At 39.4% G+C, this 18,353-nt stretch overlaps 1 protein-coding gene across 11 annotated transcripts in view; it reads right to left on the reverse strand.

Moving 5' to 3' along the window:
• Nucleotides 1–18,353, reverse strand: part of LOC144065406 (membrane-associated guanylate kinase, WW and PDZ domain-containing protein 1-like) — an 88,568-nt gene that overhangs the window by 43,803 nt on the left and 26,412 nt on the right. For all 11 annotated transcript variants that reach the window (XM_077588316.1, XM_077588493.1, XM_077588783.1 and 8 more), the window contains one exon: nt 757–876. In XM_077588316.1, the coding sequence (XP_077444442.1) occupies nt 757–876 (120 nt within the window). The remainder of the gene's footprint in view (nt 1–756; nt 877–18,353) is intronic.

Here is an 18,353-nt window from a genome sequence, read left to right on the forward strand (position 1 = left end):
TTTAAAAATAAGCTCCCGATCGTGTATGTATAATGGGTTTCTCCGAGTTATACAGCAGGGGATTGTGTTCTTTTCTTGTTAAACTTCATTTTTGCTTCAATGAACATAGCGTGCCTACCCATAAACCTGCTGTGGATGTTAATTCATGAAAGAATTCATCATGTCAAACAGTAACACAAAGTAGTATTAGTTTTATTTATTTTTTTACCATAAAAATAGTATATTTAGATTTTAAAATGTACAAATGGCTGGAACAGGACGATAGATAAGCGGCTCAAATAATGAAAGAATGAAGGCAGTCTTCCTCAGTTTGCTGGTCACACACTTGTGTGGACAGGTTTGTGACACGGTGTGTGTGAAAGGTTTAAACGTGCCAACACCGAATTGCGGACTGCTGCCAAACAGATTAGTGTTGTAACATTCTCTCCCAGGCCCACAGACACACTATTACATTGGCTTCCACAGAGACAAACATATACACACATCTCCCCCCAAGTGCTAAATTTATACATGCACACAGGTTTGTGTAAGTATGAGCTTTAGAGCACGCGAAAACACAGTCCTAATCAGAGTGAGGGGCAGCTGTGACGTGACCCCGGTCCTGCAATCATGTCTAATCTGAATCAACTGTCCAATTTTGCAGCCCACCTGCACGTAGGGAACATTCATTTGGATTATTGTTGTGGTCTTTCTTACTGTGATGAATCAGAACACCTGCCCAAGTTACAGAATGTCTGTCATCATTATTGTTCTCACCCTCATACGTTCCGATTTCAAGCAGTGTGCCGCTCTCTTCAAGTTTGAGGAAATCTTCCACTGATAGGAAGTTGTAATCCACGCCTTGCACCTCTCCGTCTCGGGGGGCGCGAGTTGTACCTGAAGACAATTAAATTAAATTAGTGAGGTATCCTGATGATAAAAGTTGAGGGAAATGATATACAGTAATATTCCTTGTTTATCAAGGTTAATAGGTTCCAAGAACTGCCTCAAAAGGTGAATAACTGCGATGTACGGTGTGTTGTTATGATGTCTATTTAGTACATTTTTTTGTTTTGTTTTAATGACCTTTTAAAACCCTCTCTGTATTACTATTTAACTCCCTAAGGTAGCCAACCCCCCTACTGGCTCTGGAAATACTCTCCAATTGTGGCTTGCCTTTTTTATACCATTGAATTATTGTTCCTACACTATAAACTTTTTGTATATATTTGGCGAATCCAAGCTGCAATGTGGTGTATCTGCTCTGCGAAGTGGCGAGATATTACTGTTTGGCATTCAACTTTAAATCCGCTCCTATTGCAAATAAATGATAAGGGAAACCATGCAGGAAATGCAGATTTGGCTCATAACATCATTGGAAATGTCAGCCTGCTAAATCTGCTGATATAATAAAAATCACCCCAAGCGGCGAGGACATCTTAAACTTGTTTTACAGTAGAGACATTTCCAATTGGTGAGTCTGGATGTTATGATTACATAACGAGGCTCATGGTTCTGAGTGTAAGCTGATTGTTCATGATATGACTAAATAAATATGATAAAAGCTCTTCAGTGTGGCCCAACTAAGACCAGGTCTGGTCCGTCAGTTTATGTGGCCCTCACATGTGGTTTGACTTCATTTTTCTTTCTAAAATGAACTTTGAATACAATTTAATTATTTGAATTTTTGGATTCTTGTAAGTCCTCGATCTTTCATTAAGAGTTAAAGAAAATCTCAGAAATTTTACTTTTCCCGCCTGTTTTAAAAGTGAAAATAAATCAATAAAAACCCTTTTTAATTAGAGAAAATCATTACTGTTTTTTCAATGAACTGTTTATTGTTAAATGAATGAGGATATTTACTTTTTTAAAATAAATCTTACTTGATATAAAAAGGCAAATAAACTATAATGTGTGCCTGCGACAAAGATGAGTTTGATGCCTTTAAACTCTGAATTAGCCAGTAGAGAGTATAAACACTTTTCAGGTGTGCTTAGGATGTCTCTGGGTTAATGAAACATTTAGAAACCCGGGCGGTTGTTGTTCAGTTTGAACTTGTTAATGATAAAAACAGCATTTTACAATTCAGTATCCTTTGTTCATTGCATTAAAACAAACTAACAACTTGCATAAAAAGGGGGACATGCCAAGGGCTGTTGTGAAATGAGATAAGAGGCCATGGGGTTTAATGAACCTTTTGTGGCCATTACTGACGTATGGATACGCACACAAACAGAATGTACTCAGCATTCATGACAGGCTGAGTTAACAGCAGCTCATCCTCAAAAGTGGGAGACTTTGACCTGACTGTCCTCACTAGGATTAACCAAAAGGAATAGTATATCCATCCACTTGAACAAACGTCATCAATTATGTCTTTCTATGTGCTTATATGTTGATTTAATGTGATGGCATTTAATAGCCAAGACAGACAGTCAAAAAACAAATCCCTTACATGAAACTAAAAAAATTAATAAATAAAAACATGAAGGCTCATTTAACCCCTTTGTATTCACATCACTGGCACGAGATGAAAGTCTGGAAGTTGGACTGGAAGGACTGGGTGGTCCCATAGTGGGAGATGCTTCACAGGCAACATGAGCTCTAATGAAGCCATCTCCTGATGCGGGAGTGGACTTGTTATTTCAGGATATTCCCCAATGTAGAGAGTCCGAAAGAAATGAATAATTCTGCTGTGCTCATGTTGTAGATTATTGACAACTACAAACCACAAGGCTTTTTCTTATATAAGACTATCTCACGTATAAAACACAAAATATCCTACTATACTGTGAATTTTAATGCATTCTGCCTAAAAGCTCACTATAAAGTGTGTATGTACGGAAGGTGAGAGTGGATACTTGAATGAAATCTCTAGATTGGACTTGATGAGCCACAAGCCATAGTACTACTTTTCTTTGTAAAATATAAAAAGCAAGGGGAAAAATAAGAAGAAGAAAATACACTGCTGTTAGATGGTTAGAATTAGTGTGAGCTCCCCAATTAAATTGCATTGGAAGCAAAATAACAGCGTTGCTAAAAGCACACCAGCAACACGTTTCTGTTTTAATTTCAGATGATACATTATTAGAATTTCAATTGCTACATTTGATTTAAGAGTCGAGGATCATAAATATAAGATATTTATCATTCAGTACATCCTAAGTGAATGGAGCCCAGTTTGAACTTCCTCTGATACACTTACAATTTCGTATTCCATGTTAAGTACAATGAGTATGTGTACACTTTTTCTGATGAGGCACCCTCTGCTGACTCTTGTGACATTATTGTTTTTTAAGAAAGCTGATGGCAATGTTACATCAAGGCTGTTTTGTAAAATTTTAATAGTTATGGATCTGTGTGAGTTTTGATCATTTATATTTAATACTCTCACACGATTTTATCATTAAGTTAGTGTGTAAAAATCCAGTAAAGTATGACTTTAAGCAACACTGGTTCACAGTATGACACACAAATTTAACATTTTCTAAGTATAAGATTGTTTATTTTCAGAGAAACAACTGTACGGCTGAATAATAACTGACTCTGCAGTCACGTTGATGTGTTTAAGCAATGCAGGGATTTCAGGCTTCATCCAGACTTAGTTGATGTGCTCTCATTATGTGACAAAACACTGAGGCTTGCCTACAAAACACCACTTGTGATCTTTCTTTTAGTTTGATAAAAGTGTGACTGAGCCACACTCGTGATGCCAGTTCTGATCAACTAACTACTTGTTTTGTGTATTGCTGTTTCCTTGGGGATCAGTAGACATAAGTGGGGTAGAGAATTCTCACATGAATGCAATATAGGATCACTCCACTATAATAATTATAAGGAGGATTTTAAAAAAAGGATAAGGTATTTCCTATGTCCACATAACAATTTGACAATAATGCTGCTTTACTTGGGAAAAGCTGGTTGCAGAGCATAAATATTATGAAAATGATCCTGACATGACATGACGACACAGACCTTTCCTAGCTGAAGAACTGGAACGCTGCCTAACTGAAATATCAGATTAAAAATGTAAGGCCAACATGCCGGAAAACACATGCAAGCTTTATGAAGCTAGCAACATGCAGTGTCTTTCCACTCCTTGAATCCCAAAGAACATCTTAAAGACTGCAGAAGACCACTATCAACACAGTTATAAAAAAAATGCAATGCCTCTTCCGACTTGGGGCGCCACAAACAACAAAGGTAATGCAGTAAATTACATTTGTCATGCTGAAGGATCGTCGTTATTTTCTGTCACCTTGTGGCCTGTGTGAAGCCCTTTGACACTAGGTTATTGCTGCCTTTGAAGATGACAGACAGCAAATGTATTTTAATCCACCACTATCACTCATGCACAAACAGTATATTCTGCCTTTGCCCTGCTTTAATAACAATTTCATTACAAACATGGGAATGTCACACCAAGCTTCCTAATGTATCATTGCAGTTTTTCTCCAGAGACACTTTCTCTAGATCTAAGACACAATGCCGCTCTTTTGACCTACTCAGTACTATTTCTTAGACATTGAATGTATAATGTTGCTCGAAAATACTCAGTTTTGCCCTCAATCTAGCCTTCTTGCTAACTTGATTATGTGGCTCTTCAATTTTATCCCTTGTAATACATCCTCAACATCTAGAATTCTAATGAACAGCCTTGTCAAAAATAGCCATCTCTCCAATGCTTAGTACATACCTATGAGGCCCAATTGTATTTCCTTTTTTTTCAGTTTGTTATAATGCCTCCCCCATGCGCTGCTACCTACTATTCCAACGCAATTGCTGTTCTACTCATCCTTCACTTTCATTGGCCTCATTCATCAGCACACATCTATTCCTTCAATCCAGTATTCTACTGGCTCAAGTGAACACAATTCAATCTCTTTCCTTAATCACTCTGACCTAATTCAGCTTAAACGGAAAGAGACACCTGGTATGAATAACATTAAAGTAAAAGAAGACTGCTCAAAGTATTTAAATTTGCAGATTGAAAATTTCCTAGTCTACTGATCATGGAGACAATAATGTTCAAACCCCAAAAATGATACTGCAGTCATTTTATGAGGTCAGTTATGCCAAGGCCAAAGGGTATAAATGCCCTAACGAGGAAGGGTGTTCAATTTTGGATACATACGTTTGATTGGCTAAAATAATAACAGCGTTGATAAATGGCTGCTCCCATGTCGAGCGCCCACTCCCTGGAAATACTGCTTTTATTTACATTTTTCTCCAATATTATACATCAGAAATAATTAAGTTGTGTGTTTTGTCAACTTATACATTATTCCTTCCATTGGATGGACTTGATGCCGGTATACTGTCTTTTCCTTTAAACTGGACTTTTTCCCCAAATGATTCAGATGGACAGAACGGTGTAAAAGTGATTTGTATGTACAGAAAAAGGCAATTAAATGTAGTGCACATTAATGTTATAATTAGTTTGCCTTATTTTTTTGGTGTTTTAGGGTTGGAAACAAACTGCCAGTTGTTTTTCAGTTTATCTCTGAGTAACAGCATCAATGAGTAGCACCAGTCCGTTACCACTGAGCAGACAAGTACTGCCAGATTTGGAGGAAAAAATACCCAATTGGGATAAAGATGAATTTGGCAATGGTGATCGCACAGAACAAAAACAAAACAAGAATACAATCATCTAATGGTGATGTGGAACCCCTAAACAAACAGTGTATACCTTCTCCCTCATTTTCACTTCTTGCTGGCAAACAGCCACCGCATCAACACTAAAGCAGACACCAACAGGACCTCATGCTTGTTGTGCGGTACACTAGCTCCTCGACATCTCCTCTGTACATCGAGTAACTGAATGTGGAACATGCTCTGGACTCAGCCATGCAGTTCTTTGTGTACGCAAGAAGAAGAAAAGTATTGATCTAAAAGCTGCTAAAAGGATCAGGGAGCCAAGCAGGCCTGCCATCCCTCTGGTCACGTCATCTGACTACAGAGCCTCCAGGAGTACCACAGATCCCCTTTGTGAACATTGTTAAGACAAGTTAGATTGGGAAATAGCCAATGAATCAAATTATGAGCATGCAATAATTGTAAATGGTGACATCTTTAGATAGAAAGTGAATTAATTGGTTACCATCCTTGTAATTTTCTATTGGAATGAAAGGATATACGGCCATCCGAGTGACCCTAGTGCGAGAAGTCTCTTATTATAATTACGTATATTATGATTCCCACTTGGTGGCGGTGTGATTGGTTGTCCGTTTCATTGTGGCCAGTTAATTGGCTGGCAACCAATTAATGGTATCACCTGTCTGTTGCCTGTGATTGGCTGGGATAGGTTCCCGCATTCCCCGCGACCCTTGTGAGAAAAAGCGGTATGGAAGATGACTGAATGAGCGATATACGGTTTGTCTGATGGATAAACATAAGGTTTCATTCATTCATTTTCCATATCACTTATCCTTACAAGGGTCACGGGGGTGCTGGAGCCTATCCCAGCTAACGACAGGCACCAGGAGGGGAACACCCTGAATCAATGGCCAGCCAATCATAGGGCACAAGACATAAATTCATGCTCATACTCATTCCTAGAGGTAATTTTAGAGTGTTTAACCAGCCTACCCTGCATGTTTTGGGGTGTGGGAAGAAACCAGAGCATCTCCACACAGTGAAGACCAACATGGGAGCGAACCTTTGACCCCAGGGCTGAGAGGTCGACGTGCTATCCACTCGCACAGCGGGCTCCCCAAATGATTTGAAATAAAATGAGATAGCAATCTATCCTAGTGGATAAACACAAATAATATTGGAATATTAATTCATTTTCCATATTGCTTATCCACACAAGGATCAAGGAGGTGCTGGAGCGTATCCAAGCAAAATGTGAGTCGCCAGTAATTGGTTGCCATCCAAATGCAGGGCACATTGAGATGAACAGTTACCCCATGCTCCCACTCATGCCTAAGGACAATTTAGTGTTGAAAAGTCCCTCACATGCATGTTTTTTGGGATGTGGGAGGAAACCAGAGTAACCACAGAAAATCCACGCGGGCAAGGGGCGAACATGCAAACTCCACACAGGAAGAGCAGAATCCGCCAGGGATTGAATGCTCCATCTTAGAACTGTGAGGAGGACATGGCAACCACTCGCTGCAATGCTGCCCAATACAATAGAAAAGTGAAATATTTCAGTTTTTGCCACCATCTTTGCTTCAATTCCAATGTATACTGTGGTGCTCTTTCTACAGTAGAGTGCAAAAATACACAAAAAATAGTAGTTGTTCTTCAAGGAGCAAAATAATATTTAGTACTTTGTGTGTAACTGTAAGTACAGTTTCTATATTATGATTCCCATGTCTTAAAATAGCGTTTGATGAAAGGCTCATAACACAGCGACAGCAAAGGTAGTGGACTAGTCACCAAAAAACTCCTAAGGGTCACCCGTATCTCAAGTCTCAAAAGAATGTGAATTGGGAATTTATGGTTTCACCCAAATATTGAAATCAGTTGGGAAAAAAGGCAAACAAATAAGTGAAGTGACAAAATAATTATATTCCAAGTTTTAAACTGAAACGATTGATTGTGGTCAGTCAAGACTGAAACGGTCACTACTGGCATTATCTAATAGCCCGCTACAGACATTGCCCACGTGTGCTGAATGAGCCAGCTGGTAAACAATGGCAGACTCTGAAGGATTAGTGAGGATGTTGCCATAGTAATGGTTTATCTGAACTCAAGTACTTGATTGACATTGGTGCGAACAAACCAACTAAAAACATCATCACAACGTAATTTCTTATTGTGGATATTTATCTTGAATCTGTACTCGACTCTTTTATAACTGAATATAATGCATAATAATTGAGTATACTATTACTATTCATTCATTTTCTGAACCGTTTATCCTCACAAGGGTCGTGGGGGGTGCTGGAGCCTATCCCAGCTAACTATGGGCACCAATTGCTTGACGCAAGGAGAGCTAGGGCCAATTTAGTTTTTAACCAGCATGTTTTGGGATGTGGGAGAAAACCACTTGTTCACCAGGCTGCCCTATCAATAATAATGTAACATAATTATAATTTAACGTGTCCCTTGAAACATGTTTATAGGGAAGTTCAATCAAAACTTAATGAGGTCCTCGTAGGCCCAACTCTGTTTTTCTGACTTTATAACACAACCCATGAAAGTTTTTTTTAAATTTTAATTTATTACCCAAAAATTAGGTACTCAAAATCACTAAAAGCTCAGAGTTTGGGAATTTTAGGAAATCTACATTGAAAAAAAACAGTGGAAGAAATGATGAGCTGGAACCCAGCTAGCAACATCAAGGAAAGTGTGCAACCATGTTTACAGTTTATTTAGTGGGTGGACTATAAATACTTGTCAGTTGCTGTCCTCACTGGCAGTACGTAAAAAGTTGTGACCCATGGGACATTTACCCCTTTGAAGCGGTCTGTTAAACAGCATGCATCATAAACAGAACGGCTACTTTTTTTGATGCCAGTCCTTGAGATAGTTAGCATGCAGTGGCGGTCCGTCAATTTCCTAGCGACACCTTCAGCTGAAGGAATCAATCCAACCCTCAAAAACTATTTTATGGCTATAAAACCTCTACTGCAGCTACAGCTGCGACGCATAAAAATCCTCAATAATAACCTCATACAATTGAAATATTATTTAGGAATATAGCCCTATTTTACTCACCAAAAATCCTTTTTACCTGTACACAATATCATATCCTCCTTTCTTTCCTAATTCTTTTCTATCCCCATCGAAGCTAATGCTGAAAGTCGAGCCTGTACTGTCGTCGTATTTTTGCCATACGTTTTTATCCGATTTAGTGCTGAAAATGTTCGTTCCCGGTTGTGACAGGCTTGTTTGCTTTGGAGTTGTCCGACCTTTCTTAATGATGTCCAACTTTTTTTTCTTGAAAAGTCCGTCTTGAAAATGGGTTTGACAGTAAATCTGCAAACAAATCCTTTTCTTCTCCTCCTTCAGCCATTGCGGGTTGACAAAACCACTGTTAAATCAACACAACAATATATTTGCTTGTGCAGCTCGCCCCAGATACAGCTTGGTAGCTCTGGCTAGTCCACTCTATCACTAGCCAATCATAGTTGGTGAAAGCGATGACGTATCCCTACGTCTGCGAGAAGGCAATGACGTATCCCTACGCCAGCGAGAAGGCCTTGGGGTCACCAAATCGAATTCTGATTGGTTAAAGCAACAGTTTGATCGTCGCTTGTTTTATGCACCAGAGCCTGCAGAACTGACTGTTAAGGCATCAAGGCAGATTTCTGACCCTGGCAACAAATAGCTGAAATGTGATTGTTTAGATGCTTAAATATGAAAACACACATCTGGAAGCAGCGCAACCAGGGGAAAAGCAATGAAAGGAAGCTGACAGACAATTTGGAATTATTAATAAGTAATCATGGACAAAACATAATTAACATCAGTCTGTGATTCAGATATTTTTTTTAGGCCAGCAGAGAAGTCCTTGCAGGCCCTGACGGTCCACCACTGTTAGTGATATGATATTGGAGATGATTGTTTTCATGATTGTAATTGGCCATCCACTGTTATTGTTGATGACTGGCTTTTTAAAGATGGGTCGATAAGAGGTTAGTAAAGTGAAAGTGTTGCCATTTTATTTCATTTTTTTCAGATTCATTTAGACAAACAGTAGTGCTTTGAGGCGGCCTGGTAGAACGAGTGGTTAGCGCGTCGGCCTCGCAGCTATGGGGTCCTGGGTTCAAATCCAGGTCACGTCCACCTGTTTGGAGTTAGCATGTTCTCACCGGGCCTGTGTGGGTTTCCTCCGGGTACTCCGGTTTCCTCCCACATTCCAAAAACATGCATGGTAGGCAGATTGGACACTCTAAATTGTCCCTAGGTATGGGTGTGAGTGTGCATGGTTGTCTGTCTCGTTGTGCCCTGCGATCGGCTGGCCACTGATTCAGGGTGTCCTCCGCCTCTGGTCTGGAGTCAGCTGGGATAGGCTCCAGCACCCCCTGCACCCCTAATGAGGATAAAACGGTTCAGAAAATGAGATGAGAGAGTAATAGGAGTTGAACTCATTCCAGTGACTGCTTTAGTAACTAAATAATTTATCTTTAATAATCTCTCCCATTCTCTATTGAAATAAATTAAATGCTGTTGCTATTTTACTGACTCCCAAAACACTACTTTTTAAAGCTATGTTAGGTGGAGCCACACAAAATTAAACTGAGTGGAGACTAATTGGACAAAGCTGACGCCTATCCAAGGGCTAATGAGTAGGGCTGTGTTGTCCATTAAGTCCCCGACCCTCTTACTTAGTGCGTATCTCGAAGAAAAGTAACTACAGACACTTGAGGGCATATGTTAACTTATATTTACGTGAGTGGCCATGTTTTTATTTTATTTATTTTTTCGCAATAATACATTATTATATATTTGCTTGCAATGAAGAACATTTTGCTTCACTTAGGATTATTAGTCTTACATTATTATATATTTGTTTGCAATGAAGAAGAATGTTTTGAGAACCATCGTGATCGACCTCTCACACTGTGGTGCATGGCGCTCTCTTGGAAAGATCCGGAGGACTCTCAATTGTTTTGATTTCTGTGATGCCTGTTGTAAAATCTTATGTAATAAATAAGAAAGAGAGGCGTCGATCGCCAGAATGATTCTTGGACGAAGGCGCGTCAGGATCGATTCTCTCTTGCAAGACACCAGTTATGAGTCTGATGTCTGTTTTATTTGTGCGTGCATTTGGGAATGCCTATTGGTGAACCTATCAATTTTATTTTTAAATTCTCATATATTTGTCATTTCATTTGATTGATTATGAACTACTCCGGATGATGTACAAAGCATAGTGGTACGCTTTTATATTATGTTATTGTACCGTGATATTGTTTCGCATAATTTGGATGTGGTGGTTAGTGGTGGTCCTAAGAGATGGATGAAGATGGGATGGTGCCCATTGAGGGCTCTGAACTTGCATTAACACAACACACAATCCCTTCTGTGCAAAAACTTCGGGGTGTACAATAACAATGTGCAATATCTTAGATTGTGCAATATTTTAGAAATTACCTTGCCCAGACGTGACTTTTTATATTTTTATATTACTTATTTATGTTTTACTTGGAAAACACACTTTGTGAAGTAGCACCACCAATTTCATTATACGCAGCTGAGTATAATGACAATAAAGGCTTTTGATTTGATTTGATTTGAAGGTTTGCCAATGATAATTTTACACTTAACCATCATTCACCAAAACACATCAATTTAGAAGGTACTTTTAGTGACACATCCTTAAGGTAGATTGAGACAAAAAAAACATATTCTTCAGTATATTTATGCTGTTAAAAGCATGAGTGACACATTTAGCAGCAAATGTATCTAGCATCAGCGTAAGACCATCTGGCTATTTAATCTTTTACAATGCACAGCTCATGTTGAGTGTTTTGGCAGCTATGAATATTCTTCCTTATGACTCTCCATATCAAAACACAACAGAACAATCAAAGCAAACAGTGCTCACATAAATCGATATTTGTAACTGATATGAAATTGGAGTGGCCATCCGATCGATGGTTTAGTGGTTCTTTCGCTTCACATTGGTGTGGGACGTGTCAGATTAATTCCAACTCTGTGGCGGTACGATTGTGAGTGTGAATGGTTGTCTGTCTTTCCGGCTGACCAGTCTAAGCCGTAGTCCGCCTATCACCCAGAGTCAAATGGGATAAGCTCTATCACCCGGCAACCCTGACAGGGACATGTGGTGTCAAAAATAAAGAAAAAGAATTAAACAGGAGTATAATGCTAAAATACTAAAAAATTATAGATTTTGTGTACCAAACCAAACATTTTTGTTTATACGTGTTTCATGCACATTAGAAGTTGGACTTTACTGTAGCTAACATCAGGATGAAGGGAAAAAAATCAATTGTTGCAAAATATCTAAAAGTGGTGCAGGGGGAGACAAGTAAAAGTTTTGGGCACTTCCCATGTTAAGTTTATAGTAAAAATTTGGAATTTTCACTCAGGCATGCATGTTTGGGAATGTGGTAATAAAACCAGAGCACCCAGAGAAAACCCACGCAGGCTCAGCAAGGCCACGCAAACTCCACAGAGGAGGGCTGGAACCTACATTTAATGTGTGATCTCAGAACCGGTAGGCAGACTTGAAAACACATCCCCCGTGCTGCCACAATCAGACAATTGAAAATAAATCAATCAGTTCACTGGTTTTAGGGAAGCAAGGAAGTGCTTAAAAGCCATGCTTTGTTAGATTTAATTTGCCTGCTGCTTAAAATAGCCTTTGAGAAAAAAGAACATGGCAATATTTCTCTTCCACAAGCAAGCATCATTTGTCACAGCACACTGAATTGACCCAGCTGACACAACTATTAGTTGAAAGGAGTTTTGCCATAGGCGATCAGACATGACTCCTCCTTGTGACCTCCAAAAAAGATTTTACGTCAAGCTCAAATTACACATGCAAGGTATTAGTAAATCAGTTACATGTGACTTTTTAGAATCTTTATGTCATACGTCACAGTTCACTATTGCCTCTCAGCTACTCACATTTCAATGGGTGAACAAATCTTGAAAAATGCATTATACCGGAATCATTTATGCAGTACACAGCTTTTTTTGTACTGCACAGATGATTCAATATTCACTAAGGTTTTACATAAAGTATCCACTGGTGAATACAACTACTTAAAAGTGGGTTATACAATATACTATGTACATGTATGTGTTTGGAGAATGGTTCCAAAAGGTAAGGGGATAATTTTGAAAACTATAGAAAGTCAACATTTTTAGGGTGCTGTCCATCTTACTGTATTTTTTAAGAAAAATATTAAAATTGAAGAACAAGTGTAAAAGGAGGTCAGAGCAATGTTTTTTTTTAAATTTGTCAATCACTTCCACCTTTTCACTATATAAATATAGCGCGTCAGCAAGCAATGTAGCCAGACAGTCAAGCTGTCAGCGTCATACAGCGACATCTACAGAATCTTGAATTTAGTGTATACAAAAGCCGTACCGACTGTTTGGGCATCGCGTCCACATTAGGGATTTTTTTTTACTTTAAAGTGCGCACTATGTGAGTAAATATGTGCTGCGTTGTGTTTGTTCAGTTTAGTATCGCTTAATAAGGGGAATTGCAATCGTTAATACGGGGAGCAATTGGCCGAGGTTGACAGGTATGTGCACATTAACACACATCTAAACAACTTCAAATTATGAGTTCAAAAGAGCTTCCCATTAAATAGAATTCCAAAGGACTAACAGCCTCTCCATCTCGTCGTTCAGTACAGAGGCCATGCTTTTAATTTTTCCTTCTGCTTCAATAGTTCAATGCTATTAGGTGGGTTACAGCCGGCCTGCTTTGCCTTGCAATCTCATTCAACGTTGCTGTTGTTGTGGGAAGCTCCAAGTGGAAGTAAAGCAGGCCGTAATGTTACCGTGACAATTTCAAAATAAAATATCCGATACAGGAAATGCATTTACGTTTTGCATTTCGTAACTTCGTATGTTGGGACGGTCATTTGCAGAACACAAATATTCTTAACATTTTTCAATGCTGTAAGATGTGTAGAATAAATATTAAATTTAGACATTTATGTCAACAAAGATTTGCGTCAGAGCCTGCTACACATGTTTCTAGCACCCAGCGCAGGATGCTAAGCAGGTGGTTATTGTAAACAAACCGGTGACTGTGTAATAGGCCATGGATCCTAAAGGAGAAAAGGGGAAAAATAACTGAGAAAAACAGGATTCTACGTTTCTAGGACCAACTGATTTGCATTCATTGCCAATGCGGAAGGATTAACTGAATGTTTGCTTTTGTAGCGAGAAGTTGTCAAGTAACAAAAAGAGTAATGTGGAAAGACATTTCCAGGTAAGACATGCTACATTTGCAGCCGAGTACCAAGTTGTGAAAGAGAAAAATGTGATTGAAATACTTCTGGAGAAATTAAAGGAGCGCAAACAGATTTAAGAAGTCAATTGCATCTCCAAATTCTACTACTGCTGCACATTTTGCAAAACTGTTCACAGGTGGTGAAGGGGCACGTCAGTTTCATCAAAGCAATTAAACATAATTCAAACAGGTGTTTGATGATCATTTCGCAAATTTCTCTGTCTTTTGTACCACCTATGCCAGCTTTTATAGAACATGTTACAGTCCTAAAATTAGAAGTTAATTATGTTCTAAAGACAATAAAGTGTCTATTTTTTCATTTTAACATTAAATATTTCCCATTGTAGTGTATGAAAAAAAAAGTTAAACAAGATTTCCAAATTAATGCTTGTTATGTTTTTTTTTAATTTGAGTGGTTAGCGCATCGGTCTCACAGCTCTGGGGTCCTGGGTTAAATTTCAGGTCACATGCACCTGTGTGGAGTTTGCATGTTCTCCCTGGGCCTGCGTGGGTTTCCTCTGGGTACTCTGGTTTCCTCCCACATTCCAAAAACATGCATGGTATGCTGATTGGACACTCTAAATAGGACAGAGGTATGGGTATGAGAGTGCATGGTTGTTGGTCGCCTTGTGCCCTGCGATCAGCTGGCCACCAACTCAGGGTGTCCCCCGCCTGGCCCGGAGTCAGTTGGGATAGGCTCCAGCACCCCCGCGACCCTAATGAGGATAAAGCGGTTCAGAAAATGAGATAAGATGAGAATGTCCAAACTTAATTTGAATTGGGATAGTATTAAAACAACTACTTCTCTGACAAAAAAAGCATTATTATAATTCAATGAGGGTAGAACAACTCTTGATTGTGCAGGTGTTGTACCTAAAGCTGCGGCTAGTAAGCATATCTGTCTCTCACTATTTTGCATATGATTTGATTACTGTTGGGTCTCAATAACAGGAGAAATGGAGTACATTCACACCCATGTCGCCTACTCTTCGTATAAATATCAGACATTCTGTGACTATTTCTCCCGAAACAATGGAGTAACACGCAAATACTACGCCACGCTCCTACAAAAAACACAAATTCAGGTGGAAAAAGGCCCCCCTTGTGAGAACAATGGGTGGAGGGAGTAACAGCTCTCTGAAGACATCTGATACCTTCAGTCGTCTTCCCGCTGTTTATAGTGCGGGGCGCTTCCACTCATTGTCTAACACAGGCGTACACACTTGTAGATGCACACAACCTTGCAGTCGAACATCTGCTGTCTTTAACCCCTGCTGTCTGCAAGAGTGAGAGGGCAGAAGGAACAATGAAGAAGAACTTCCTAGCTAACCTGAGAGTGAGATTAACCTTGATTGTAAACTACTGTTGCAATAGACAGACAAGCATATAAGCATTGTCAAATAGGGAATATGCACTAAGGAAAATCAACTCAAGGCGTATTTTTACCTAAAACGATGTTGCATTCAAATATTGTTTTCAGGCTAAACACATGCACATTCTGGGTGGTGGTGAAATGTGTTTTGAAAACAGCGGCTCACAAGTGACGTGAGGAGAAATGACGTCGACAGCTCGGTGCGGCCTCAGCAGAGGAGGGGCCGAAAACGCAAACAGTCACAAAGGAAGTTTTCCGGGAACTCTCCTGGGCCGTTAAGCCTATTAGTGAAGCAGCATTGATTGAGGCAACATTTTAAGATTTCATCCATCGAAGTATGAATCTTTCCGATGATGAGAGGAATATCAAACGCTAATCAGTTTACAGTATCCATAGTTGTTAGCAGTTAATAAAAAAAATACAGAACTAATGAAGATTTTCCAAAAACACTGAGTTGTGGCACAGATCCAGTTTACTGGGAAATCAGAGCTTTATTTTTTTTTTTGTTATGCAGTCAGACACTTTGGAAAGGGTTTTGCTGACAGTACGCCTTTGTAGCAGGTGCTACAACAGTGGGAATGAAACAATACACATTGCGCAATAACCTAGCGAATAAGCATTTCATGATGTTTGTAAAATGTGTCCCCATTTTGAATATTATTAAACATTGACCCCTCTATTTTCCTACCGTACAAATAAATGAATGGACAGGTGCAGAGCTCATGTTTTATCAGGATGGGCATCCAATCTGAAGGGGTGTTTTACTTAAAGTGGCCTTACTGTACACAATACTCGGGGCTTTAATGACTCTTACGAGAAACGGATGCTGGGGCCATATCGGAACAGTTACCGCATGGGTTTTTAGTTTATGGTCAGCGGTTAAGCCGTTCGGATGGCATCCAACCTCCTCCTGAAGAAATTGGAGACGCTCAAGGCCCGGGGGAATATAAAACTAAAATGAATGAAGCTTTTCCCTGTTTTGGCGGGGATTGTACAAACTGTAAACAGGGTATTTTTTTAGATATGTTTAATTTATCCTTTATCATACTGTTACGGCTTGGGTTGAATGTGTTTGACAGATTACTGGATTTAATGTATTTTTTAATTATGGTCATTTCTGTGTTGTTCCTAAATGAATGAGGCATCGCACAGCTAAGGATAGAAATACCATGGTAGCTTGTTCGGTTGTCTATGCTGTGGTACTAAAAACCACAGCGAGGGTTGGAGTCGTTCTTTCGCTGCTACAATACTTAACATGTGGCATTCTGCTCTAATATTAGTATTTATTACCATAATTTGGACCCCACGATATCAAGATAATTTCTTGTAATGTGTGGCACCCCAAGGAAATTTGGGATGATTCTTGCATAGTCTGTCAAGCTATTTCAATGCCCAGAAAAAACGAGGTAAAGCCACTCTTAGTTTTCAACCAATCTCGATTTTAAATGATTACTGATCAAGAGTAGTTAATAAGGATGAAAAAACAGTTACACTTGACAAATGAGTTTGAGTTAATGTTCTGGTGAGCTTCTAATTATTAACAAGACCATCATAGATTAAGCAAACTCCGAAAACGGCCTTCACCTTTAAAATCACTTTCCAAGATGGCGCCGTTCACGCGGCAGCCAGTGGCAGTAGCTCTGTCCACTCTTATTTGTTTTTCGTGTTTTACAGCCCTTCTATCTTTTTTTAAATTACATTTTAATATTTCTTAATACATTCCTTTTTACTTTACTTTGTACTTTATACTTTTTACTTTAATGTTTTTACAACTTTCCTTGTTCTGTTAGCCTGGCTTCTTTCTGCTACTTCTTTTTTGGAACCACTCAGCCATGCCTATGCTGTCATACATATGGGACTAGCTGTTACAATACGCAGCAGAAGGAGCAACACCTCAAAGCCGCTGGAAATTTGGAGCTGGACAAAAGTGCCGGGAGAAGAAGGAACGCTTCTGACCAACCATTCCATCATGGGATAAGATGGAAGAGCTGTTGGCGCTTATCAGGCCGGAATCGGAGTCGAGCAGTTCTACTCTGCTACTGTTGTCTTCAGCGCCAGACTAGTGAGGAACTGTGCGGATAGGCTTGGAAGAGTGACTCTGCATATTCTCTACCTCGGTCCCAGTCTGCAGAAGTTCCCCATCTTGTGGAAGACTTCATCTGTGTGGTTCCAGTTTTTGTCCAACTTTACAACGTCTTTTTGAGTCTGTATCCGTTTTAGCTACCACAACCAAGATGGCGTCGTTCAAGTGGCAGCCGGTGGTGGTAGCTCCGTCCACTCTTGCTCGTTTTGTGTTTTTGCTGCTTATCTGTCTTAATGATTTGATTTGGTGATTCTTAATGATCCCATTTACTTTGATATGCTTTGTACTTTGTGCTTTTGCTTTTGCTTTGTTGTTCTGCGGCCTTTGCGACTGTACTGTCTAACTTATAACTATGCCTTTCCTCTTGCTACTGTCACAATGAAATTTCCCGAATACGGGATGAATAAAGTTACCCAATAAAATCCTAATTTTGGACCTAGTGTGAATATTAGAACCGTGTCCAAAATATTTCAACCATATTAATATTTCAATTCACATAAAATATTTCAAGTGTGAAAAGCCTACTGTTTATCTCAAATCCAAAATTCACATGTTTTCTGTTTCCTGGATCACCTGCATCTCAAAATTGCACTCATAGCTTGCCTCAGTTTATTTTTTATTTTTCTACAATTGTCTCTCTCTTCTGATGTTCTATAGGGCAAAGATGAATTACATTTAATTTGGAAAAAAAACTGTTGTTTTGATTTTTAAAGGTAGAGCCAGGGATTGTTATACGAAAGGAATGATGGAGTTGCCCATTATAGTTTAATTGGAGGATGAGAAAAGAGAAAGGCTAGACACACAATACTGCCGCCTGCCCAACACAACAGGCCATTCTTTCAGCTCGCGCCATAACACTTCTTGCAGCTGAGTTCTGGCTGCTATTCTCCTGCTGTCCCCCCGACCCAATCCCTCCCAGACTCGCTCCCCTTTCAGTGTGGGGGCAAGGAATGAGTGAGGGGGGCTGAAATTGTATAGTGGGGAAGCACAAATAATCTTAAAGCGCCATTAACTGGAAA

This window comes from Stigmatopora argus, chromosome 1 (genome assembly GCF_051989625.1).
Source record: "Stigmatopora argus isolate UIUO_Sarg chromosome 1, RoL_Sarg_1.0, whole genome shotgun sequence".
Lineage (NCBI taxonomy): Eukaryota > Metazoa > Chordata > Actinopteri > Syngnathiformes > Syngnathidae > Stigmatopora > Stigmatopora argus.